General features: G+C 43.2%; 1 protein-coding gene across 6 annotated transcripts in view; it reads right to left on the reverse strand.

Annotated features, from left to right (window-relative positions):
* SMOC1 (SPARC related modular calcium binding 1) overlaps positions 1-27,363 on the reverse strand; it is a 125,451-nt gene that overhangs the window by 4,022 nt on the left and 94,066 nt on the right. For all 6 annotated transcript variants that reach the window (XM_079309861.1, XM_079309860.1, XM_079309858.1 and 3 more), the window contains exons 8-11: positions 20,030-20,222; positions 18,958-19,040; positions 16,614-16,719; positions 6,160-6,407 (exon numbers count right to left, since the gene is read on the reverse strand). In XM_079309861.1, the coding sequence (XP_079165987.1) occupies positions 6,160-6,407; positions 16,614-16,719; positions 18,958-19,040; positions 20,030-20,222 (630 nt within the window). The remainder of the gene's footprint in view (positions 1-6,159; positions 6,408-16,613; positions 16,720-18,957; positions 19,041-20,029; positions 20,223-27,363) is intronic.

Consider the following 27,363-nt stretch of genomic DNA (forward strand, 5'->3'; position numbering starts at 1 on the left):
AGCAAATCCTGCCAACAGGATTCACATGCAAAAGTCTAACCAATGTGCCTGGGATGAGAGATGTTAAATACCTGGTGTTGTAGAAGTCGAGTATCATAAAATCCAGAGGTTTTGCATGGGCAAGAAACAACAATTAAAAACTGAACAGTGAAGGTGAGAAAAGAAAGAAAGGATGCAAGTAGTATCATGAAGTTTGCCCAAGCAAGCAAAATAATGCCATGTAGAAAGGAGGCAGCCAGAAATGAGTGAGGGTACAGGCAATACAGACAGCCCAGGTTTGAAATCTTTCACTTGAATAAAACAAGTGCCTAAAAACAAAGACCTGAATTATACCTGGCACAAGGGCAGAGCTGACTGCTTTGTGAGATAACAAGGACACACACCTTACACCAGATGGAGCTCATGGCCAGGGCCTCTGCACTGGGAACAGACAGCTCAGGGATTACAGGAGCTGCTGAAATCCTGTCACCCTTCCTGTGAGCTGCTTCCTCTGATTTCAGAGGAGAGATTAGCTGGAAGTAGGAGCTCCTGCTCCCAGCCAGCAGCAGTAAGCCTATTGCCACTCTCCACTCCAGCCTTTGACTTTGATTTGTGCATGCACATGACTGACAGCACAGCACTCTCTGCACATCAAGCACTCCACTGTACAGGCTGCACTGTGCAAGAACAAGGTGGGCAGAAACTCCAGGGCAGGGCTGAGCTGTAGGAAGCCCCAAGGGCCAGGAGGCTGGGCTGTAAGATGGGAAGGGAGCTGCTGGGAATAAAAAGCTGGCACTGTCTTGGATAACAGTTCTAGTCACACTGGATTAGGCCAGGTGTCTTCCAAAAGAAAAATCCCCAAGGAAACCTCAGCAGATTTTTATAGGAAATTATTATTTCTCAGACATACTGAGCAGACCTTTCACCTTGTGGAGAGAGAAACAGCTTAATCTTATATTCTCAACACAATACTGATGTCCTGATTCGTACTATCACTAACTTTTATTAAGATTAAAGGCAAACTATAGCACCTCTACAGAGCTCCAAAGGGAAGTATCTGAACAAGACAAGTAAAGCAAGTACTGAACCAGTGTTTTTGGATACTGCTGGGAACCAGGGAAAAAGCAACCTTCAAGCCTTGGGTTTCTCAGGCTGCTCAAGGACAAGGAATTATAACAATGATAAAACACCTGCTGGAGACGTGTCCTACGTGATATTTTGCAGAAAGCATGTTTTCAAAGAGGGGTTGCCTTCTTGGACCAATGAGCCTTTTCTATTCTGTTTTGCACAAACTACTGTACATAAGTGTATTGTTTCTTCAAATAAAAGCTCTCTTTTGCTCCTCCATTACATGAAGGACTTTGTTGCATTATCCTTTCCACCTCTCCTATAGCCAAACTGCAACAAACCAGTGCAGCTCTTTTGATTCTAACCTAATAGCAATTAAATGTACTTTGAAATTCCTTGTTAATTCAGTCATTACCTGCTTACAGCTTGCTCATGGCCACTCAGACTGTTATTTTCTACCATCACTGGTCCAGAGGCCTTTCCCAGGTGACTGCTCTTTGCTACCTTCTCCCATACAGCAGCTTGTGCAGTAATTATATAAAACAACTCATTCCCAACCTCCCAAGCATGCAGTTGCTTCTGAAGATAACAATAAGAAAGACCCAAAACATCACTGAATGAAATCTGCTGTTCAGATTGTCTGTCTTCTTTTCCTTCTTTCTGTAACATTTCCTCAAATTCAATAGAAAGGGAAATTCTGTTTAATTACACATATCTACAGTTTTTAATTAAGATATTTCAATCCTGTTTCTGGACTGCACTCTTGGTGGCTGGGCTCCACCTCAGACCTCCTCCTGGCCTGTGCAGCACGCCCAACACCTACCATCTGACAAGCTCTTGGACAGCAAAGCAATCACGGGATCTGAGCTGGCAGGAGGGAACTTCCCTTCAGCTGGCAGAGGGACATTGCTGCTTATTCCCTTAGCTCCTCTTTGGGCAGCCACAAAATGCTGACTTTGTCTTCTGAACTTGGAAGAATATAGAGGTAAAACTCAACTCCAACATTTTTCAGCCAGCACAACTAGCATAAGCCTCACTCAGATCTACAGCCCTCCTCTCCAACAGCACTGGACTCCAATTAATCTTGGGTCCAGTAACTTTCCAGCAAAGCTTTACAATGTGTGTCTATCTCTTCTCAAGGATCCTGCCTTATGACTAATGCAGAGAGATAAATTTGCTCTTTGATCACAGATGTCTCCCCCCTTAACTCAGGCTGTGCAGACTACACTGAGGAATGCTAACTTTTAACAGGCTGTAAATCAGTCTGTTTTCCTTCCACAATTCCTCAAACAGACAATCCTAGATCAAGTGATGGCAAAGACTGTTTCTGGCATATTCCAAGCTAAAAGCCCTGCCTGCCTGTTCTGCCCCAGTTTAAGAAGCTATTTGCAAGCTTCTGCAAACACTCAAAGGCTGACTCTTATGTGACTACTCCATTCTGAGATCCAAGAATGGCATTTTTCCATGTAAATGGCCCCTGATAAAAACAAGTCTGGTTTAAAGAGAGGAGCAAGAGCTGTACAAAGCAGCCACCAGACCTAGCAGATTTTTCAGCAGCTTTTTGGGTCACTATAAGGATGGAAAAGAGGAAGGGTTTCTGATAGACTGGGCAGCTCTTTTCCTCACTGGAGAACCACTGGTTGGCATTACCCACATATTAGGTTACCATAGGCAGGAAGAGACTGCTGAGAAAAGGAAGACAGACACAACTATGCATCTTGAACAGATTTAATTCTAAACTGGAAAGAGTTCAGATCCAGGTTTGTCATTACAAATATCCCAGCTGAATCCCCACATATAAATCTTATTTGGACTCTCTAGGTCCTGAGAGGCACATAACAGTAGTGTGTTATCTATGCTCTGTGCTTCCTTTAAGCACCTCTAGTTCTACATTTGGATGGAACTGGCCACCAAAAACAAAATAGCAAAACACTGACAAAAATGCAGAACACTTAATATCTGTTTTCCTCAGCATCTCAAATACTACAAAATTTGTATTGTGTTTTACTTTCAAAACCATAACAAGTGTTCAATTTGCTTAGCAATAGGCATACTCACCTGGAATGATGACCCATTTCATTTTAGTCCTTACAATACTGGACACCCAGACAGGATTTGGAATATCTGAGCTAAGTTCACTTGTAATGAAGTATATCAAGGGGAAATTGAAACCTTCCCTGCCTCCATCCAACCCCTCCTCATACAAGCTAGACCAGAAGAACCTTTCAAAGCTTTTGTTGAAACAGAAACATTCCCATGAAAACTTTTGTTTTCATCTGAGTAGCAGTTTACAACTGAAAGTACACCATCAAAAAGGTTTCTAGTCAGCTCTTGGCTTGAACCCACAATGACCTCAGCCCCAGCAGATCTTTGGAGCCCATGGTACAGAGAAAGAAACAGCACACAATACAGGGACTGAATACATGCATCTATGATCAGGATAAAGGAAAGTAGAGAAGGGAAGAGTAGATCACAGAATCACAGAATGTTTTGGGTTGCAAGGCACCTTGAAGTTCCTCTCTTTCCAACCCCCTACCATGGGCTAGGACACTTCACTAAACAAGGCTACTCAGAGCCCCATCCAACCTGGCCTTGAAACACTTCCAGTAATGGGGCATCCACAGCTTCTCTGAGCAGCCTGTTCCCTCCCTCACCACCTTCACAGTAAAGAATTTTTTCTCATACTTAATCTAAACCTACTTTCTTTCAGTTTGAAGGTGTTCCCCCTCACCCTGTCACTCTGTGCTCTTGTAAAAAGTCACTCTCCTTCTTTCTTATAGGCTCCATTCAGGTACTGGAAGGCTGCCATTAGGTCACTCCAAGCCTCTGTTTTTCAGGATGAACAATCCCAGTTTTCTCAGCCTTTCCTCACAGCAGAGGGGCTCAATTCCTCTAATCATCTTGGCTCTCTGGGCAGGGAGTGCCCATGGCTGGGTCATGTCCAGCCTCCCACCCACCAGCACCCCCAGCTCCCTCTGGGCAGGGCTGGTCTCCATCTTTTCAGTCCCCAGCCTGTGAATACCAGAGGTGCAGCATCCAGGTGCAGGACCTTGCCTTTGGTCATCTTAACCCTCAAGAGATTCCCATGGGGCCACTTCTTGAGCTCGTCCACGTCCCTCTGGATGGAATCCCATCATTCAGGCATGGCAACTGCACCACTCAGTTTGGTGTCATGAGCTAATTTGCTGAGGGTGCACCCAATCCCACTGTCTGTGTCATTAATGAAAATAACACTGGCCCCATTGTGGACCCCAAGGACCACCACTTGTCCCTCATGCCCATCAGGACTCTGAGCTGGTGACCTCCACCCTCTGGATGTGACCATCCAATCAATTCCCTTTCCACCTAATAATCCAACCATGTCTCTCCAGTCTAAAGAGGATTTGTGGGGAACCATGTCAAAGGCAAAGGACTGTTTCTAAATTCATAAGAATAGGAGGCATAGAAAACATTTCTTCTACCACTGCACAACTTCATGATTTAAAAAAGATCCATTACAAACTTGTTTACTGCACCTCTAGAGCACTCTCCCTCAGCTCTTTCTTCCATGTTTCTTCCTGCTCTCTGCACTGCCCCCTGCACTGCTTTTCAGTCCTCATCATCCTTTAACTTATCACTTGATCTTTGATCCTTAAGGCTTAGCAGGTCTGTAGTAGGTACGTGGAGCTGTATGACACAACAAGATCAGAGCCCCTTTTTTGACAACAGTCCTGTCCTCATACAACAGAAGAAACCATGAAAGGTCAAGGCTGGACAGCTGGACAACCAGACACTCACAACAATGTCTTGCTGCCTTCTTTCTCCTTCCCATAGGCTCAAAGTTTCATATTTTCTTTGTTCTGTCCCTTTGATTTTCTCCTCTTCCATAAATTAAATTTTAAACAGTCAGTTGGCCAGGGCACCAGATTCCAGAGAGTCTTATTCTGGGCCAAATAGCAATAAAATTCATTTGGCATATTCTTCTTATTGGGAAGGTAATAAAATTAAGGATTGCTATTTTGGTATGTCATTCCTCAGTAAGGTACTGATGACTAAAAAAACACCTCCACAGGGCCAGGGAAGCTGAATGCTTCTCACAGCTGACAAGTAAAGCTATATGCTTATTATGGTAACTAAGATGTTTGCAAAGCACCTAGAAAATGCAACTTCCCAACACCCAAATGTACTGACTCCCTTCCCACTCGTGCTAAACCTGAGAAAAGGACTAAGGAAAGATCAAGATGGGAGAAAAAAAAGCTACCCACCCTTCCCAACTAATGTGACACTTTTAACAACAGTTGTCTGCACAGCCAAAACACCTGCACAGGAAATTAGTCCCCTGGAATCTCCCTGTTTGCCTTCTCCTGCCAAGCAAGTCTGCCCACAGTCAAGAATGACTGATAATTATTGAATTTGGGTCGAACAGTTTCAATTCCTACAATTTCCAAAAATATCAGTTTGGTTCAGGTCCCAACAGATGATGAGGTGAAGATGAAAAAAAGGAGAGAAGGCAGGAGGGGGGGGGTTGATTGCTCAGACACTACACAGAATGGAAAATAGGTTATTCACATGCTTTATTTCTCCTCCAATCTCAAAGTACAATTTAAGTATGAAAAAGGGCAACAGTACAGCCCTGTGCTTTGTTTCTGAGTTGTTCCCTTTGTATTATCCACTCTCCTGCATGCTGAATTTAGCAATGAAAATAAATATTATTTCTGTTAGTAAACAGGGTCTCCAGAGAAGGACTGGATCTGTGCTGGCTCATACATCATCCAACCTGCATGGCTGAGACAACAGGATCTTGTTAGCAGGGTATTACTCAGAAGGGACCTGATCTTAACTACAGTTTCCAAGGACTTCAACAGTACAAGCAGAGTTCTGGCCAAGAACTCTCATCTGTTGTCCTGTTTCTGTATATCACAGAGGTCTGTGATAAGGCATAGAAGATGGAGCCATAACACAAGTAACAAACTACATTAGCATGGCAGTGTATTGATCCCACAAACTGTGGCACTTTTGAAGCAGCTGGCAGCAAACGGATTTCTGAATTTGCTGTAACTCAGTATTTATCTGTCATGTTTGTTTGCCAGTTTTTGCTGTCATGCAATGAGGAAGAAAAGGAAAAAAGCTCACCTCCTTCCTTGCTGACACCCAAACAGCCCTTCAGCTCCTGAAGGGAGATGGACTTGTCCTTGTTGAGGTCACAGTAGTCAGTGAAACGCCGGGCGCATTTCTTGGGCTTGGCTTTCTTCTTCACGTAGCGTTTGAAGGGCTTCAGCTCCCTCTTGTTGATGTCATTGCTGCTGTTGTTGTCCAGCTGGCTGAAATACCAGTGCACCACTCGCTCCTCCAGAGTGTGGCTGGGGTCTGGCTCAGAGAACCTGCAGCAGAGGAGGCACAGGCCCCAGACAAGGGCTGCTCTCACCAACACTGTCAAGCACGTGCTGAGGAGCAAGGGCTGCTCATCCAATCAGGCAAGTGCTATGCCATGTTCAAAGTAAGCAAAAAACACAGGTCTTCCAACCCCCTCCTTTTAGCTAGGCTCTTTTGAGACAGATAAACTTTTTCTAAAAATGTCCTTTAGCATTAACAAGTGAATTGCCAAGAGAATCTTGGGAGTCCGATACCCTCAGTAGTTCTGGTTCCCCTCACACCAATTGCTGAAACTCTGCCAAATCCCAGAATGATCCTCATCAGAGGGCAAAAGACAATCTCCTTGGTCCTTTTCACCCTTGGGCTCCCTTTCAAGTTATCAGCAAGAAAACCATGAGTGTCAGCTGTCATGGTAGTTTCTGTGACAGTAAGTTCAGAAAGGGAGCAAATTAATTTAATGCAAGACACATTCATTATTTGAAAATGTCCTTGGCAAGATACAATATTCTCCCTGTATCTGTTTATATAATCTGAACTTCTCTTCTGTATTTCCATCATTTTTCATGCTTTTCACATAACTGATTTACACATAAGAGTTCCAAAGCAGATAAACACCACAAATCCATTAAAAGCAGTACTACAGAGCTGGCAACTTCCGTTTGTTTAATTTCTCAATCACTGTGGTATTACAAGTTTCATGCTATTTGACTCATATTTTCTTTCTGTAGGCAACAACAATATCAGAGACAGAAAAAAAAAGGAAGCAGCAATAGGTATAGACACACAAACATAGAATGCTGCCTTTCAACATCATGCCATCACTGAAGAGGTACTGTTATGCCATACCATTAAAGCAGTGTCTGGTGCTCTGCAGCAGCAGTGGGAAAGGGGTTTATTCCTCAGGGACACTGAGAACCAGGGAAAAACTCTTTCTAAGCAAGTCTGTCTTTTCTCCATAGGATGAGCATGCCAACAGAGAAAGCTGAAAAGAAGCTGAAATGAGGCTGAGACCTGAGCCTTTTTTTCCTTCCAAGAATAAAGCATTTTAGTGCATGGAAATTAGTGGATAGGTAGTCAGACATGCTACACTGGCACTAATTGCTCTGACTTATTCCAGGAGACATATCCAGCTGCTGCATAAATTCCTTCCCCAGGAAGGAGAGAGGAACAGTTGCCTGCTGCAGGCAGCCAGATTCTGGTGTGTTTGGGGCATTCTTGCTGATGGAGAAATACATACCATAAAGTACCCCATAAAGTGCTCTCCAAGACTGCCATTGACCTTGTTTCAGAAACAAGTAGGATTATACTTACATGGTCACTGAATTTTTTTTTTTTGGGAACTAGGAGAAAGAAAAGTCTTTTGACTTCCTTGTGTGACTAGTTTTGCCTTTAAAATGCAGCTAGAGAGCCTGAAAAATACCTCCTCACACACGCCACCCCTGTGGCAAATTAAATCATTAGTGAGGGGGAATCTGCAGCATGCAGAAAAGTGAGAACTGGAGTTTAGGTGGAGAACTGAGATCCTCATTAACCTTTTCTGATGGCTTTTACAAATGAGGATAGAAATTAGAAAGGTAGCCCCTATCCAGTGATACACAAATCCTTGCAACACACACAGTACAGAGAGGCAGATTAACTGCATAACATTTTCCCCAGGGTTTTACTTGAAACTATTTCCTTCATGTAATTCTTAACTGAGAGGCAGGCTGACATTCAGTCCCAGCATCTGGTCAATGTACAATGGGATAACCACTGTGCAGGAGTGAAAAGAAAGGGTTAGGAATAAGTGTGGCTTAGTTTGGAGAGCCAAAATACCAGGTAAGCACCTGGAATCACCTATAGACAAACAAAAATTGCAAAATTCCCCCCAGAAAGTTAAGGGAGTGTCCTGATATTCTAAACTGTATGAAATGACCAGGATGACAGGAGAGAACAGAAACACATCCTGTGTCCTGTTTTTATGACATTTATTAACATTGCTATTGGCCTCTCTCTCTTTTGGAGAGAAGCTGGCTATCATTTGAAGGCTAGCATGTTTCCAACAGCCTCAGAGGAGTTCTGTATTGCCAGGGGCAGTACTCTGCCTTTGCTGAGACAGAAGAACAAAACGTGAGCTTTTGCATGTGAGATTCCCCTTGTTCACACCTTGGCTTGCCCTCATTTACTGAAGACCCACAACTGGAGAAGTAGAAATGGAGAAAATAGCTGAGCATCTTAGAACCAACAGCAGAAAGACAACTACCTAATGAAGAGGCACTCAGATGCAGGATTTTAAAGTGCCTCTTTTCCAGGGGTACACCAAGGAGGAGCTCTTATGAGTTGTCAAGAAATGCAACATGGCTCTCTTCAGCACTTCCACAAAGAAAGTGAGGGACATTCACAGGCTAGTACAAACACATTGACTCATGAGGTGACAATAAATCAATCTTTGCCATTACAAACATGCTGAGAGCCCATGCTGAAAACTGCAGCATGCTAATAGAGCTAAAAGGAATTAGTTTAATGGCTATGACTTTAGGAAAAAGGAAGATAAAGCCATTTCTGAGTTTTTACCACTTTCTGTTGGCTGGCTTAGCAGGACTGAAGTTCCTGAGAGGGTTGGTTGCCTGCCATCTCTGGTTATCATCCAGAATCCCAGCACAGGAAGCATCCCCATCACCTCAGGGTGGCCATATCTCCCTGGCTCATGAAATTCCATGATACACTACAGAAGGGTGAAGCTACAATACCATATATACCTGCCTTAACTTGGATCACTGCAGTTGCAAGGCACTTAGGCACCACCCATGAATTAATGCAAGTACACAGCACTGCTAGGCCACCTAGCTTTGCTGATGTGCCATGACACCAGCCATGCCTGCTGGGCCAGCTCAGACTAGTCCGTGGCTCTAAATGCCCTGAGAGCACAGACCTGGCACTATTCCAGGGGACTGTCCCTCCATTTCTTCCCCATACTATTCAAGAGAAAAAAATCAGCCCTCAGATATAAACTTCATTTATTGGGCCACCTCTCATTCTGACCATAAAGGAATTAGAAAAAGCCTTCTTATGATGTCTACATTACAGCTGTACTTACTTTTCTGCCTAACTGTTTCTCTTTAGCACTCTGTGGCAAAACAGTCAGTCCTAAAGAATGAGCACTAGGGAAAAAAGGAGGTCAGTGTAAGCTGATTTGCCAAATCTAACCTGCTGTTGCTGGACTGCTTTTGTACACAAGCCAGCACGTTTAGCTCAATTATGCAGCATAAGCCCACCATATTCCAACAATGAAGAAAGGCATGTTCTGTCATTAACAGCCTAAGACAGCATACCAGCTCTCAGCTTTCTCAAAAGTTTGTTTCCATCAAGTATTGTCTTCTCCAAGTAGACTCTTCCTTCTGTATAATATTCTAAGAGCTCCCTCATAGCAGAGCAGATGAGGCACACTTCCACAGAATACCTTCACATCCTCTGGTGACACTGAAGAGCACAAAGAGGCTGTGCAAAACCACAGACATACACTTTTGTAAGCTGCACTGAATGCTAGATCAGAGAATGACTGCCAAAATATCAAATAAGCAGCTTGAATATGCACTGTGCATGCAATCTGTAATGCTTTTCAGCCCTGAGGCCCCTTGTGAGACAAGAGCAGCTAGCTCAGTGTGAAGGCTCAGGGAAGAAGGGGAGGAATATAGGCTAAAGTATACAAGAGCAACAGCATGCAATCACACTGTGCCCCATAGAACTGTGAAAAGTGCAATATGTGCCACTGAATTTTACTAAATAAACTGAAGTCCATTCCTACCAAAGCTGGTCCTCTGCTCCCTCAACACTTGCAGCCCCACTGCACAGGCTCATGGATCCACCTCACTGTTGCAGTGCCAAGAAATCCTACTACTGCTTGAACAGAAATCAAGGCTGCAATCTCTGAAGTACCCATCAGGTACCTGCTTGAAGACTTAGACAATCTATTCTTTTGTACTATGAATTTTATGTAGCAACATCTGCAGCTGAGGCAGAAGGACAGAAGGGCAGTAAGATCAGCCCATCATCTAGCTGGACTGCAGAGCCTACAAACCAGAGGGACCTGTTCCAGGATGAAAGAACCCTGATGGACAAGAAGCTGGTAGCAAATGCTACAGATTAAAAAAATACATTAATTCAGCTTTCCTTCCCAACAGACACACAAGGTATGTTTATGGTCAGAATGTCTAAAGGAGTTACAGTTGTAAGTTTTTATGAGTTGTAAATAGGATTTATATACACACCTTGCTTGGTGCTGTTGCTGAAGGAAGAATGGCTGGAGAGTGACTGACCCCTCCAGTCAACACCTGTGACAGCATTGATGATGTCCACCAAAGTGCCAGTACTAAATAGTGGCAAGCAAGGAGTTTAACAAACTGAGGCAAAATTCAAAATTCTTCAAAATTGCTCTGCTTCCACTTACTCCCATTTTGCTGTTCTTTGCAGTTGCCTAAAGTTAAAGTCTGTAACAGTGGAGCATGGTTTGAATCAGAGAGGATTATTATAATGGAATTGCAAAGGGATCCTGTATTTGTTTTATTATTCCTCTTTTCCTGTAGTCAAGGAATCAAGAAGCCAACAAAAAACTAAGCTGTGTTCAGACTAAACAAAAGGGTACTACACAGTCCAAATTAATTATGGGAAATGTATAATTCCTCTACACTTAAAACTTATCTCCCCCATTACAAGCCAGTGTCTTTCTCTCTTCAGGCTAAGTTGTATATGAAACATTATTCCAAACATAATTTTTGTAAAGATTGTAGGATAAATAATTTAGAAGGTTAAAAAAATCAACTCCCTTCACTCCTGTTCAAAGACCCTCCTCTTACATGAACTCTCCTGTATCTTTAATTAGGCTAGAATTTAAGAGGACAAAGAGAACTTGGTATCCAGCTTCAATTGAAATGCAATGGGACTTGAGCATCAACTTCCCTGCACTGTTTAAAAGTGTCAATCTTTATTAAAAGGTGGATTGGCTTCAGAACACCCTGGAGATGTGCTGAGCTGTGCTTGCCTGCTTCAAACTGCTCAACCAGAGCATGAAAAGAAACCTCAGGGCCATTTTCTGGAGTACTTTTTGGGGCTATTACATGGGGAATAATTGGTAACTTTAAATTAAGGGATTGATAGCTGCTGTGCTATATGATAAGGGAGGCTGTTGTAAGCTGCCTGTTTATCCTGAATTCCACAGGGCAGTAATATTTTTGCTGATAATGTAGCAAGCCATAATGCACTCATTTTGGCAACTAAAACTCATTTCTGAATTGGCAGAGACCAAAGAGAATTTCTCAGATAAGGGAAGCCCAGGCTGGGATTCCCTTTGATCTAGCTTAGTTCAGGCCCTGTGTAATATGACTATATCAGAATTAGAAAAGAAACTAAAATGTACTAAAGTTAAGTCTAAATTTTTAAGTGCTTGGCCTACTATATAGTACTCACTTGTGAACAATTTCAACTTTTTGTTTTTTTTCAGTAAGGATACCAAGTACTGGCTAATAAACCAATTCCCTACAAGTGCTCCCTTAATTACTTTGAAAACATACAGTAACAAGATGTGCCTTGGAGTTATTATATAAACTTAAAATTAAGAATGAATTTTACCAGAGATTTTCTGCTTCAAAACTCTAAATGAAGACTATTTGGCTATTATGCTGTAATATAAACCAGGGCCATGAGGAAGGGAACTTCTCATCTCATTTACATTATTGTAAAGCAAGAGTAACTCAATTAAAGTCCATAGCTTTGAACTTCCTTAAACAAGACAGGACTCATAAAGGATTACAAGGTTGTTTTAAGCATGCCCAGTTAAAAAAAAAAAAAAAAAAAAAGAAAAAAAAAGAAAAAAGGAAAAAAAAAAAAAAGAAAAAAAAAAAAAAAAACTTATCAGGTTTTGCTTACATGACCTGCAAAAATCCTAGCTAGTGCCTCACTTTGCTGCTACTAGATTGTTTTTGGGTCCAACTTAGCACAGCTCTATGTAGTATTTCAAATACCAATCTCTGATTTCTCCCCATGCCTCTCCATCATCACCCTGCTTCCTCCTTCCCCCCTCCTCCAAAAAAAAAACAAAACCAAAAACAAAAAACCAAAAAAACCCCAAGCTAACATGGATATTAATTGCAGAGACACTCAGCAAAAACAGAAGTTTTCACTCACGTATCCAGATTCAGAGTGAAGGCAGCAGGGTAATCTAATCTAATTTCCTGTGTATCATACCCACAGAATGTGAATCAAATTATTCTTGGGACCATAACTCAGGTTTGACTAAAGCAAGTCTTTCTGAAACACATCAGGCCTAAGATGAAAGCCTTAGAGAAAGGGAATCTGTCATGTCCCTCATGACTTCTCTCTGGCTTAGAACTGCCCTCGCTTAAAAGAAATTTTGATCAGTTTTTGATCAAATTTTGTTTTTATTCAGTTAATCATGTTCTTCCCTGCTAGACTTAAGAGCCTGCAGATCCTTTGTCCCTATAGAGATACTCTGATTTTACAAAACCAACTTCCAACCTCTTTTTTCCCTTTCAATACCCTAAGGAAGTCTGAGCTCCTTCAGACTCTCACTGTTAAGCTTTTTTAGTCCTTGACACTTTGGAAAGGCTCTTCTCTGCCATTGGTCCTTTATTTTAATATTGATACTAAAGCTGCATACTGTATGCCTGTATCATCTCTGTGCTGCCACAGAGAAATGGGAATACTTCATATGTGTGTCTCCTCTGTTTGGTTAAAATATACAGGACAATATATAGTTGACATGGGGGTACAGCTGGCTGTTTGCCTGGTCTGCCTCCTGCATCAGGCATAAGCTTTGCTGGAGATACGTTAAAAATTTAGCTTGGATAATGGGATGCATTTGCTCAAAATCTGAAAAAGGCCCAGTAGCATGAAATTCTGAACACTGAAAGAAGCAAAGAGAGGAAGGCTACAGTGTGTGCTTGAATACAGAACCTGTTGTGCCATCATGATGGCATCAAGATCAAGAAGAGCCCACAGAAGTGACACGTGTTGCACAAATAAGAAAACTGATATTAAGATTGACATAACTGATATTAGGAAATATCAGGTGGCCAGATTTCTAGCTTTTCTTTACAACAAGAACTTCTCAGTAAATCTGGGCCAGGGCAATACAGGATAAGCACTGTCATAAACACAGTTATTTTGTTAGTTGTTAAGGCTGAAAATTAATTAAACATATAACTAGTCCAATATGTAAAATATCCCTTCATCTTGGAAAAGAGATTTCACTGACACTCAAAGTCAATGTTAGGCCACCTAGGCAATTTCAAATATATACAGAATCATAAAATTGTTAATTGGAAGAAACCTTCCAATAGAATTGGATGACCTCCAAGGTCATCAAGCCCACCAGTCAACCAGCATCATCACCATGTTCACCCTAAACTATGTCTTTGAGTTCCACATCTGTACATTTTCTGAACTCTTCCATGGATGGTGATTCTACCACTTCCCTGGGCAGCATGTTCCAATGTTTGACAGCCATTTCTGTGAAAAAGTTTTCCCTGATATCTAACCTAAATCTCCCCTTGACACAATTTGAGGCCATTTCCTTTCATCCTGTCACTTATTGCCTGGGAGAATAGACCAACCTCCACCTCACTACAGCCTCCTTTCAGATGGTTGTAGGAAGAAATAAGGTCCCTCCAGAGCTTCCTTTTTTCCAGTGTAAACACCTCCAGTTCCCTCAGCTGTGTCATCAGACTAACTCTCCAGACATTCACCAGCTCCACTGCCCCTCTCTGGACCCACTCCAGCCCCTCAATGTCTTTCTTGCACTGATGGGCCCAGAACACAACAAAGGGTTCAAGGTGGGGCCTCACCAGCCCTGAATACAAGGACTATATTAACTGCCCTGGTCCTGCTGGCCACACTGCTCCTGATAGAAGCCAGGATGCCCTTGGCCACCTGGGCACACACTGGCTCATGTTCAGCTGCTGTTTGCCAGCACCCCCAGGTCCTTTCCTGCCAGGCAGCTTCCAGTCACTCATTCCCCAGCCTAAACCCCTGCCTGGGGCTGTTTGACCCAAGTGCAGGATCTGGCACTTGACCTTACTGAGCCTCTTATCATTGGCCTTGGCCAATTGATCCAGCCTGTGCAGTTTGCTCTTTCCCTTCCCCAAGTCAATGTTCCCACACAACATGGTGTCATTTGCAAACTTGATAAGGAGGCATTTAATCCCCTTGCTCAGGTTGTTGATGATATTAAACAGGACTGGCTCCAATACTGAGCCCTGGGGAACACCATTTGGGACTAGCCACCAGCCACTCTCTGGGTCCAGCCATTTTTTACCCAGCAAAGAATACACCTGTTCATACCTCAGAATCCCTGAGGAAAGAACTCAGGATGTTCCTCACCTTGGGACTCTTGGAAAGCAGGACTCACTGCACAGAGACAGCTTCCCAACTCCACAAACTCATATGAAATATGTACTGTTAACATTTTTATATAAATATCAAAAATTCCAAGAAATTATTTGAAAACAAATAAAAATGGTCCCATCATGGCCTGTTGGGTTGGAAAAGTTTGACACATGTTCTTTGCATACATGCTTGGTCTAGCTGAGGCACATGGAAAATTAAACCAGAGCAGTTATCTGAATTTAATAATGACTGTGGGCAGGCAGAGTATTTGGGTGGTAGCAGTATTTTGCCTTACCAAGGACAGCCTGCTAAAAGATTTAATTTTCCCCACACAACTGGGCTGCTGACATTGAAGTGGAAAATAAATCAATGTGACGACTGTGTGAAGAGCTGGGCAGTGAAAAATTCCACCAGAAAGGCCCCTATTGAAAGCAGAGAAATCACAAAGCTTGGGGAACATTAGGAAGCAAGCCTGCTGGTTTATAGAAGTGCAGTGGGGGCATACATCTCTGGTCTCTACAACATTGGTTTATATTAAGCTTTATTTTAAGAGTGATGATTACATTGGCTGTGTTTCAGTCCCAGTGCCAAAGATGCCAAATAAATATCAAATACTCTCCAGGGCTTCCCACCACCCCTACCCACTGCATTTGAACCATGCAAATTAGACAGAATTGACATTGGAATGCTTAAGTCTGGGAGAGAACGATGTACTTCCCCTCCTTGGGGCATTTTTCATCCTGTTTATATGAATACATATATACATATAGGCATATAGCACTAATCCAAAGGGTTACAGAATATTCAGCATGCAGGCACATGTACAAGGCACTGGTCTGATTTGTAAGGTCTAAATGTGAAGTTAAAACCATATGAACTCACAAGCAGTCCATACTGAAGCCATGGGACACAGTCATGCCACCCAGGACCTTGAATAGTCTTGGATAGTTAAAAGATGGCATGGATTCCTTCTCCATTATGGAAGAGGAAAGCAGGGGATCAACATTACTGTCAGCACATTGGAGGAATACCCATAGAAGTAAAGTATGTGCAGAGGCACTTCCATCTCCAGACCCCTAGGAACACGAGCACATCAGTCATTGTGCCATCCCCGCAAGCTGCCCCAGCACTGACTCCTTTTATAGTCAGCAAATCCAGAACCACAGGAGCCCTGCCTGGCTGAGGCAGTGTAGCACTTTTTAAATCCAGCACAATGGCCTGTCCTGAGGCAGAACTGCAGGGATCTGCTGTTATCAAGCAGGAGGGGGAGACACAGCCTCAGCTTTGCTCCAGCTCCCCAGGAACACAGACTTCTGCCCATCTCTTGCAACAGGCCTGACCTGTTGCTCCTTCCAAAAGGGGTGGACACACAGATGGTCAGAGGGGAGGGCCATGAAAAACAGCTCATCTCCTCAAAGCAGGCTGGCTGCAGCCTCACAGCAAAGCCACAGCTCTGGTCCTGCCAAGAATTTGGTTCACATTCTTCACTCCCTGTGGTAGCCACTAGGCCACACGGTCTCCTTCAATCCATTTGCATTTTATTAGGTCTTTTCATGCACCAAGGGACAAAAGAACAAGCCACTTCCTCCCACTGAGCTCTCATTTCACACTTCAAATGGGCTCTACTAACCTTTATGGTGCAGCAGCTGCCAGGGAGGAGGGGTGAGAGGCAAGCAGAGCTAGGATGACAGGACAAAGCAGCTCAGATCCTCTCCCAGAAACCCAGAGGAACCCAAACCAGTCAGAGCAACACCTTTCCAGCCTGCCCCCAGCCCAGGGGCACCCAGAGCTCTGCAGTCACCTGGGTGGCATTCAGCCATGCTTTCTGGACTCACCTCCCACCCCCAGTAGGTGCTGCTGAGTTAATAGCCTGTACCATGTCCGTAGTCAGAGCATCAAGTAAGCTGGTAATAAATTCAACTTTCTTCCCTTCTGGGCAGCCTGCAGAAAGAAAAGAGGAGGTTTAATGCAAGAACACTGAGGCTTAGTCTCCTACACCAATTCAGCAAGGATCAGTCAGAACCTCCTTTGTTTTTAAGAGAGCAACAACCATCAACACAGTCCCTAAGGAAAGGCAGAAGAATCCCTCAGTGGGTTTCTCTGCATGGCAGTTTGTCCTGCAGCATTTGTGCAAGCACATGCAGGGTCATCAACAATATCTGGCAGGACTGTGTGGTTGGCTTTGTGGTCTCACCCAGCTCTCTACCCACAGGGATGTGCTGCAAGTGCCTGCCAGACAGGAGTTCCCATGGTGACACTTGCAGAGAAGTTTACAAAACAATTCATTACCTCCTGGATCATCTTCTGAGGCAAATGTGGCTGTTCTGAGGCCTTAATTGACAGATTAAAGTATCCCAGAGCACAAGGCAAGGTCTGCTGCTTGCACTCTCCTCTTCAGGCACAGAAAGCATTGCCTGCCAGTGCCTACCACAATAACTCATTCTTTGCACATTGCTCTACATAGGAAATACGTCAGGCTGAGCTGGTATGTGGTAGTCACCCCCAGTCACTGCTGGCTTAAGCAGGACAATGTGGGTTGAAGATTAGCTTGGTAACCATTTCCATTACTTAGTGCTGAGACCATCTAGCTCTCCACAATTATAACCACAGACTGACAGAGCCTCCTGTCCTAAACAGTGCCAGCCTTTTACAATGAAACTCTCCATCTCCTCACCTTTAAAAGGCAATCTATGCTGTTTCCTAGCTGCTTAAAGTAAGCTTCATTTACTACCCCATGAACATTATGACAACTGTTATAGGCTGGAACAAGCTAAGAAACAAGGAACCAAGATCAGGTGTGCTTAACTTCAATATACTATTGTCAAAACTGTTGTCCAAACCCCATCACCTCCTAATCCAATTGTCTTCTCTTGATGTGACAGAGAAGCCACCACTCCATCCCTCACCTCTTCCCCAAACCACCATGCATTACCAATTATTCAGCTGATTAGGGCAGCAGATATCAGCAAACAGCCTCCCACAGCAACACAGAGCAATGTCAACACTTTCTGCTTTTCTTGAACAAGCAAAGAAGAATATGTACCACAAATACAGTACAGCCCTGACAGTTGAAAGCAGCTTGCAAATGGATCTGACTAAAGTCCCTCCTTTGCAGTATTACAGGCTCTGTCCTCTGCAATAGCTAACCAACAGTCCCTAGCCTGTGTCAGTATTATGTGCACTGCACACATGCACACCTCTCAGCACTCATTTGGCATATGGTCCAGAAAATGTCAGCATTGTAATGGGTAAGCTGCTATTGCAGCCAGAGGAGACCACTCACTTAAAGAAGCTTTTTGTTGAGGTAATGAAAAGGCTGAAAAATATTTGCTAGAAGTCATCTCCCTGGGCTCTCAGCATCTTGCCATCTGCAGGAATTAGCAGTTTGCCATTTGCTATGTACAAGCTGCATGTTCTTTCCTTCTTTCTTTTTTTACTTTTGGCCTCAGTCATGACAGGTTGTGAAAAGAGTATGTGTAGGTGTGCAAGGATCTGAACTTATGTCTTTCCCACCTGGGCCTCTGCAGGGTCTCTTCACACAGGCCAAGAAGCACATTGCCTGCAGAGCCTGGAAGTGCTCAAGGCCAGTTTGGATGGCAGAATATAAAACAAGGAGCAGTGGGAAATAAAAGGTATCCCAGGCAGAAAATAAGGAATAAAGTTAAGCTAAGAGAGGAGCCACCATTAGGTAAGGGATGTTATTACACTGTGAGCTCTGTCCTGCCTGGTCCATGAAGCCAGTGTAAGGGAGCAAATCAGTCCACTGACAATTGGCAGTTCCTCTTTTGTGACTCAGGGAGCATCAGCTGCTGAAAAGCCTCACCAAAGAGAAAGGATCTTATCCTGGTCAGGCTTTAAGGAATATTCAGTGTTGAGCCCATTCTTCCCCCAGGGTATCTTCAGGCATCCTGGTTTCTCTCCTGAAAATTCTCATCCCAGAAATGTTTTCAAAGGGCAGACAGGCAATAAACACACTCAGGACACACCCAGCCCTTTCCAGTTTTCTGCTGAAACTGCAGCTTACTGCAGAGGTGATCTTAAAAAAAAATACCCCACAGAATAAACCCTGTGGCAAACCATGCACTGTGAGGAAAATCCCCTATCTCCTCAACAATATTCTTGGCCTCTTAAGAGTCCCAAGGTGAGACAAGGTAAAAGGCAGAGACAGGATCTTCTAACCTGGAAGTTCTCTGTCCTTGAAGGGATCATCAATCTCTGTGCTCTTCGATCTGGCATCGCTTTCGCACACTGGGGTCTCATACCTGAAAAAGGAGAACAGCACAAGCTAAACTATGTAACATAGACTTAGTATCATCACATGGTTACTAACCACTACTATTCTGGTCTGGAAGGGACCAGCAAGGATCATGAAGCCCAGCTCTGAAGTGAGTGGCCCATATAGGGATCAAATCCAGAATAGTCCATTGTTAACACTATGTCTTGATCAGCTGAGCTTATCTCAGGGTTAATGGGTTGTACCTTGTCTGCTTACTGCAGGGGAAACAAACCTCCAGAAGAAATACCACTCTCAAGCATCTTACTGTTTATAGACAGTCAGCAACAGCAGCAGAAGTAGAAAGAGAAAGAAGAACATTGAAGTCCAGCACCAGCTATCAGCTGAAGCCCACAAACAGCACAGGGCCCTCTTCCAATTCTTGTGGGCATAGGCTGAGATTTTTTTTCAAAGCTGTCTATGCTTTGCAGAATAACTATTATCTAGCTGAGTTTAAGTCCCAGCTCTTTCTGGCATGTTTTTGCAACTTGCCAGACCCACAATTTGTTTCCAGACTCCAAGTGAAAAAAGATTCCTCAGGTAGTTTCAAGATAGAAAGTAACTGGAAAAAAAGTAATAAATATCTCTGGTTTAAAATCTACCCATGCAAAAAAAAGCAGTCTTGTAATTCTCTACTGGTCAGGTTTCAAGTGGCTGCAACATGGAAGTATGAAGCAGATGATAATGCAACAAAGACACTTGTCTTTCCACTGCTTGTGCCCATGATCTATATTCTTAAGCAAAGCCCCCATTCCTCCTACCTCACAAAACCAAGCCAGAAGATTTGCATGAATACTTAACATACAGAAAAGTATGGACAGGAGTTAATGTCCACCAGCTCCTGCAGAGAGGGAGCACCACATACAGCATTGCTTTCTAGGGAAAGCAGAGCAGAGCGGACTGCTCTAGGGTGAGGAACTGATTCCATGTTGCAGTAGTATTTTTCCTATCCCATCCTTGCCTGCCCATAGCTCTCACCGGGTGGAAGTGCCGGGCAGGGGACGCCCCGTGTCCACCAGGACACACCAGCAGTAGCCAGTGGACTGGTGGCACTGCACGGGCTTGTAGAGTCCTCCAGGAGCGCACTCGGGGATGACGATGCCCTCGCGCGGGTTCTGCCTGGCCTCCTCCAAGGCGCTCTGCCTCTCCTGCTCACAGGAGTGAACTTTTTCTGCAACACAGAAGAGAGGTTGGAGGGAAAAGAGTCACATCAAGATTACTTGCCTCAGGTCAGCGGGATACAGATATCTGTCACATGAGGAGCCCTTTGTGCCTGTTTCCCTCTCATCAAACATCAGTATGTCCAAATCCTCAGGGACTGAGGGAATTCTGGGTTGAGAGCTTTCTCCTACATTTAGCAAGATTATGACACAAGATTATGGTCTACAGACATTGTCTGCTCAGGATGCCAGAAATAGCAGGAAAAACTCTTCCTGATCACATGGGTTTTAGAAATGAACTATCAGGTAAAAATAATTCACTATTAATGCAGCCATGAGGTATGCATTTCCCAGATTATGTTTTTGCAAGCTGAGAGATCCTAAACTGTGACTTGTATTTTCCAGTTAAACAGAGGCAAACACACTGCCCTGCCCCTCTGTCTCTTTCTCCAGACTGCAAAACACTCCTCCCTCTCAATAGCACCTCACCATGATCCCAAGAGGAGCAGGTTATGTTTTAACACAGCCTTATCCAGTGCAGACAGCATCTGCACACACCTCAGCAGGGAACAGAAGAGGGTATCCCTTTCAACCCCCACTGCCATCACCTCTCCAGCACTCTCCACTGTTGTCCTCACCTGGAAAACACAGAGCACCCAGCACTGCTTTCTACTGAGTGGCAGGTAAGGCCCTGTCACTTAATAACCTATTACACAGGAAAGGCTATTAATAAAGATATTGTCAAAGAGAACAGTATGCACCAAAGAACAGGAATAAACCCAGAGGTGGCTTCTGCAGCCAGCCTGGCACACAGAGCCTGAGCACTGCCCACAAAGGAGTGTTGGGTGCATGGACAGTGCCAGCCTGCTGCCTCTCATATGGACCAGCCATCTGAGGGGGAAGGGAAGCACAGAGTACCTGCAAGGTGACAGGGCTTATTTGGCTCAACAGCAGAAAATTCTCAGTTATAACTCTTCAAGTATTCTGGCCTTTTGACAAGTGGAAAAATTATCTCAACTTTGTAAACTACTAGAAGTTATCACAGATAAGAAAAAAAAAAAGCAGATCTAAGTCTAGGGTAACAAAAACCAACAGTGTAACTCCTAACTTTTATCCTTAGAAGAGTGATGAAAAACAGAAGCAGGAAAAACAGCTGTCCTCTTCTTCACTAGCCTTCCTCTCTCTTGCAGTTTACTGTGCTTTTAATTTTATTTTTATAAATAGGCCACAAGAACTGCAATTCCTTGCCACAGCCAACAAACACCTCAATACAGAAAATGCTTTCAATGACATCATAGGTTCACCCCAAATTTGTAGAATGTCTCCATCATCAGCCAACAGACACTACATAACCTCAGCATCCTGCTCCCAGGACTGGCTCAGCACACAACTAACACATCCTCAGGTTCCTTGTATTTTGCCTGCCTGTTGGTACACCATTACTTATATCTTGTATTTTGGTGATAAATTATGCTGTAGAGAGTAATTTTTGTTCCATATTTGGGGAACAAAAGGGGTGCTGATTCACAGCTTGGTAACAGTAGATACAACAAGAAACTCCAGCAGGTCTGCACAGCATCCCCTGAGCACAGCATGCCTGGGTACCAGAAGCATTTTTACTGGTTTCTAATTGAACTGTAGCAGCTGAAAGAGTCTCAGAGACCCCAAAAAGTCTCACTCTGCTCAGCATTTCAGACCACTGTCAAGGCTGGCAATGTGAAGGGCACCTGAACTTTGCCACATACAAACTCATACAATAGAAACACAGAATAAAAACTTTTAAGTGTCTGTAAGTCTGACTCAAGCAGACAGAAACTTGATTGGGAAGGCGCAGGGGGGAATAAAGTCAACAAAAATTAAAAGGGAACTCAAGCCCCAGCTGATATTTAAGCTGACTTCACTTTGCTGACAGATTTCACATCTGACAAAAAGAAAGAAGAGAAAAAAAAATTACTGTTCCCAAGAAGTACATGGACAGAGAAGTCATTGAACCAGAGGCTTGCTGGCTCCCTAACAAACCACTTACATCAAGGGCCCCACTTACCCAGTCTGCTGACAGCAATTCACCTCTTGGCCATCAGGTGAGGCAAATCACTCAGGCAGCTTGGGGAAGCAAAACAGCAGGGGCAAAATTCTCTATCATCATTATATTGTAAGCAAAAGGAAGAAAAACTTCTGCTAAAGAGAACTACATTCCAGGAATTTTTCTATCTAAATCCCAAAAGCTTCCAGAGTGCACAAAGTCAAACCAAGATTTCTCAAGTCCTTTGAGTCTTGCAAAACTCTCAGTAAAATTAGTCTGAAAAAAATAAAGTGTGTTTTCTTTCTGTGCTAAAATAAAGAACTTTTATTGAAATCAAGAGAAAATAATAATAAATTTCTTTGATGAACTAGTACCTTATTTTACATACTTTTGCAGTTAGGTATGCAAATTACACAGAATATATCTACATATTTACACATTTGTGCTATGCCATTAAAAAATGGAAAAAATTCTCTGCACATATTAACAGCAATTTGTGGGAATTGAATAGTCACATTTACAACCAGAATACGTAACTAGTTGGTAGTTGTTTCTATTTGAAGGCTGTTTAAAGGGTGAGTGAAACAAATCTTACAGGCTTTGTTCAGTTGGTATCAGATAAATGCAAAGATGCAAACTCTGCCTTTGTCACCTGCATTCAGTAGACCTCCATTAGCAATGGCAGTGGTACAACTGAAACATCAGGGGATCATGTTTAACTCAGTTCTAATGTACATCTAGAAGCAGCTGCTGTGGATGTTCCTCCCTGCTTTACAGATTCCTCCTACTTCATCTCATTTACATGCTGAAGAGTCCCCCATGGCACAGTTCTTCTCTGAACCCCTTCCAGATCCACCATGCCTTCCCTGAGCTGGAGGAGATCAGAACAGCAAACACATTGACTCTGACAACAGCCTTGTGGAAATTTCCTTCAGTGACATCTGTCTACTAAGCAGAATGTATTAACTAGCACCAGTCCCCAAAGAGACTCTTTCCTCCAGGCTACCACTCTAACAGCACCTAATTCCCTTTAAAAATAAACATTACTATTAACAGTTGGGTACTCAAAAGCCAGAAAAATCAGCTGGGAAATCCATACCATCAGCTTCCCTAGTCTGGGACTTGGCATGAACTGCATGCAGTGTCACCCTGAAAGATTGTCTCATGGTAACAAAGGGACCATCAAATGCTATCCCAGCTCCAGGACACAAGTCCTTCTGTTCCAGTCAAACTGCTTACTGGAAACTTTGCTTTTGTTGCCAAGGCCAGGTTAATGGAGAATAATGAAAGCCTATGGCAAAGCTAGAAAGTTTAATGCCAGCTATGAAATTAAGCTGTCATCTTAGAAACCAGCATATATTTATTATACATGCAGGGTACTTAAAAGCCTATTCCCTGTTAATGGGAGTTGCAGGCACAGAAAGAAAGGTTTTCCTTCTTTCCCTAAACTAAACTTTCCTTAGAGAAAGAACACTTAATACAGCAAGTCAGTGGGACACAAACAGTCTTCCTAGAACAAATAATATTATACCCTTTTATTTGCTTATTTTAAAGGCACTGTCACATTCTACTGTTTTTTGCCATCTCTGCTTTGACTTGACCACCAGCAAAGAAACCAAGCAACACTTGTCAATATACTGCTGCTGGGGAGTAAAACCTTTGTGAGACAGCAAATCTAGATTAAAAAAAAAAAAAAAAAAAAAAAAAAACCAATAGGGAATGTATGCACACACAAAGGGAAGAGTCATTGGCAGAAATATCCGTATTACCTCAACTGCTCAGCTCTGAAACGCTGTTTGTTCCTTCTTACTCTTGACTGCTTCTGCCACTCGTTAAAGCATATTTTTAAATAGTGTCTCTGAAGCCATGGCAGCTATGGCAGGAGAACAGGGCTTGGACATCTGCAGTCGCACATTATTTATGCAACAATTTTCCCCTAGTAATGGCCTTCAGAGGAATACATGGTCGGATGGATAAAAAGGTCTCTCATTCCTGCTCCCTTATGTATACACATTCAAACATACATTTAGTGCCTGCACAATAAAAATAAAAATGATGGATGAAGTAAGGGACTCATCTGACTGTCTAATAAACTATATGGTTATTAAAGAGATGGGGTTTGTGTTTACCCCACAAAGCTGAGAAGAGAGGGTGTCTAGTAGCATCCAGCCAAAGGTTTGTGCTCAACCGTTCTCATCTTGCAGGGCTGTGTGCAGCCACTGGGGAAGAGGCAGCCTCCCCCAGCTGCTCTCCTGACACAGAACAACTCTCATTGCCACCAGAGCCAAAGCACCAAGCATCACTCACCATGACTGTGAAGATGCTGTGGATTATTATGGTGTGACATAGGGAACATCTGCCATCCAACCACAGCAGATTATTTTTTGAGCTTTGCTCTTCTGCACCCAAGTATTTTCTTATTAAAAGAAGAGGGAGGCTGTGGCACCAAAACCAATCTCTTTGGAGAGATTCCTACACCCTTAAGGATTCTTTCTTACAAATCAGGCAAAAGAGAGGATCCAACTTCCCTCAATGCTTCTGCCCAGTCCCAATGAGCCCATGTGAACAGCCTAACCCCAGAGCTACAGGCTGTACCAGGCAGGGCAGATTTCCTTCTCTTTCTCTCTCTCTCTCCCTCATTTCCTTTGACCAGAAATTCTGTCTGGACTGGCAAAACTTTTCCCATGGAATTCCCACAAAAAGCTTCAGTTTTAATGAACAAGCATTCATCACAAGGGGAGGAAAAGGTCTTTTACTGAAGAATTCTTGATCAATCCCCATTGTTAGTGTTGCAACAGAGACCTCATTTCAAAAAACATTTTAAAAAAACCCCAAACACATCTCCCCCAATTTTTTTTTGTTCAGCTCCCAACTTTCCTCTCAGTGAGGCATTAGTGCAGCACAGAACAAAGGGGAGCAGCATGGATGTCGAGTGCCAAGTTCCTACTGACCTCCTGTGCCAACTCAAACATGAGGTTCTAAGTGTCTTTGTGCCTCAGTTTTCCTTTCAGTGAGGAAAAGTGTTTGCCTGTCTCTCAAGGGAGCTTAATTCAGAGAGAGTCCATTTCTCATGTGTCTTTACAATGCAGTGGCAGAGAACAAGAGCTTTGAACTGGTTATTCTACCACAGGATGTACATCAGCAAAAGCTGCTCTTCCATTGTATAAAGCTCTAATGTGAACAGGACCCAGGTCTACTCCAGGAGAACTGGTACCCCATCCCAGCACAGAGCTTACAAAAGCAAGTTCAGCACAGGTTACCTCAGCAGCCCAAATCTGCATCCTTTCCTCCTCGGAGGGGAAAGAGCATTTGAAAAGCCTTAAGCATGCACATGCACAAGTGCTGGCAGGACTAGCAAAGCAAGGCAGTAAATAGACCCTTATTGCCTGTCCCCTGAGCAGGGCTGTGGGTGGAGGGAGAGAAACAACCCCTTCTGTGTTTACTGGGAGCACAATAACAGCTGAGCAAATATGGCTCATGGGGATAGCATAAATCTCTCCACACCTCTGTTAGTCATCAGCACTGATACCCACTCCACCCTGCTCAGTCTGGGATCGTGGTCCCTCCAGAGTTTTCTGGCTGATGCAAAGGTAAAAAGAAAAACAAACCCTGCAGGTGTTCCCATACTGTACCAGTTGAGCAGTCTTTGCTTTACCTTGGTACTCACTCAATTTCATTTCTCAAGGCTTAAGCTACACAGGAAGCAGATGTTAGTACATGTTCCAGTGCTGAACAAGTACAATGCAAAGGTTTAACAGGTGGGTTGTAATTTTCAAAAATGCATTATTCCAAGTGGCTCATTAAACTTCAGCTATCCAGGAACACATGCTTCCCCTGCCATTTTCCTTCTGCTCTAAGAGATAAGGCTGCACTGCATTCCCACCAGAGTTAAATTATGAGAAGCCTATTCAATATCTACTCTCCAGCTTGAAATAAGGAGGACTGGCAGAAGGAAGCACCATCTCACAGATTAGAGCAAATTTAGTGAGGGATTTTCTGATGCACAACTTGTGCTCATTTTGCAGAACCTGTGGGCATTGCATCCTGCCCAGCTAAGAACAGACTGTGCTCCACAGGGTCCCCAGCCCACACAGGAATAAAGAGCCACACCTGCACATTTTGAAACATGTCAGCTGAAAGCTACCTGTCCTTGCAATTCTAACTGAACTGCCTTTCAGGCAGGCCTTGGACTCTTTATATCATCCCATCTCACAATTAGTCAGTCATGTTGTCCTAGCCCTTCCAGAGGTATAGCCAGCCTAGCTGAAGGATGGCAGAAAAAGAACAATGATTTTTTTTATGGCTGTGCTACATCATCCTGAAAAAAATCCTGCAAATATTTTCATGTTCATATACAATGCATTAGAGCTCTGAATAAATTCTGGCTCACTAGAGCATATTTTAAGTTGTGTCATTCTGGTAACCAAATGAGGAAAATGCAAGCTACATACAATTATTATTGGTAATTGTAGTAAGCATTAGTTAGCTAACTATAGATAGTTAACTAACACAGAAGGTTAAGAAAAAGATGCTTTCCAAGACAAGAGGTCTCAAAAGTTCTCTATTTTGAAAGCTACCATGAGACTTGTATCAAATTAAATAACCACTCTGGCCAATGGAACAGAGCATCCAATTTACAGACTGAACTTCAGGAAAGAATTCAAAGTCACATTGATAAATCGTTTTAAATTAGTATAATCACAACTTACCATAACAATCAGCAAGGAGAAACCCAGTGCATGGGGAGGAAATTACTGGTGAGACAGCAAGACTTGGAAAAAAATGGTCAGCAGCTTAGGTAGACCACAAAAAAAGTCTGCAACTTCATGACATTGCAAACAACAGCAGAAAAATCAAAACAGGTAAATCCAGATGTGGAATGTAATGACAGGGGCTTCACATAAGGAATGGGCACTAAGTCCTGGTGATCCTTTAAATCAGCCCTGTGTACAATACTGGGCACTGTCTTTTGAGGGACAGGAGGAATCTTTGGAAAGAGGGCATGAGAGAGCAACAGGAACAGGCAAAGGTCTACGAAACTTGATCTATGAGAAAAGGCTAAAAGAATTCAATTTGTTTAGTCTAGGGATGACATTCAGTCTTCTGAGACATAAAAGCTGTTCTAATAA

Source organism: Erithacus rubecula, assembly GCF_903797595.1.
Source record: "Erithacus rubecula genome assembly, chromosome: 6".
Classification (NCBI taxonomy): Eukaryota; Metazoa; Chordata; class Aves; order Passeriformes; family Muscicapidae; genus Erithacus; species Erithacus rubecula.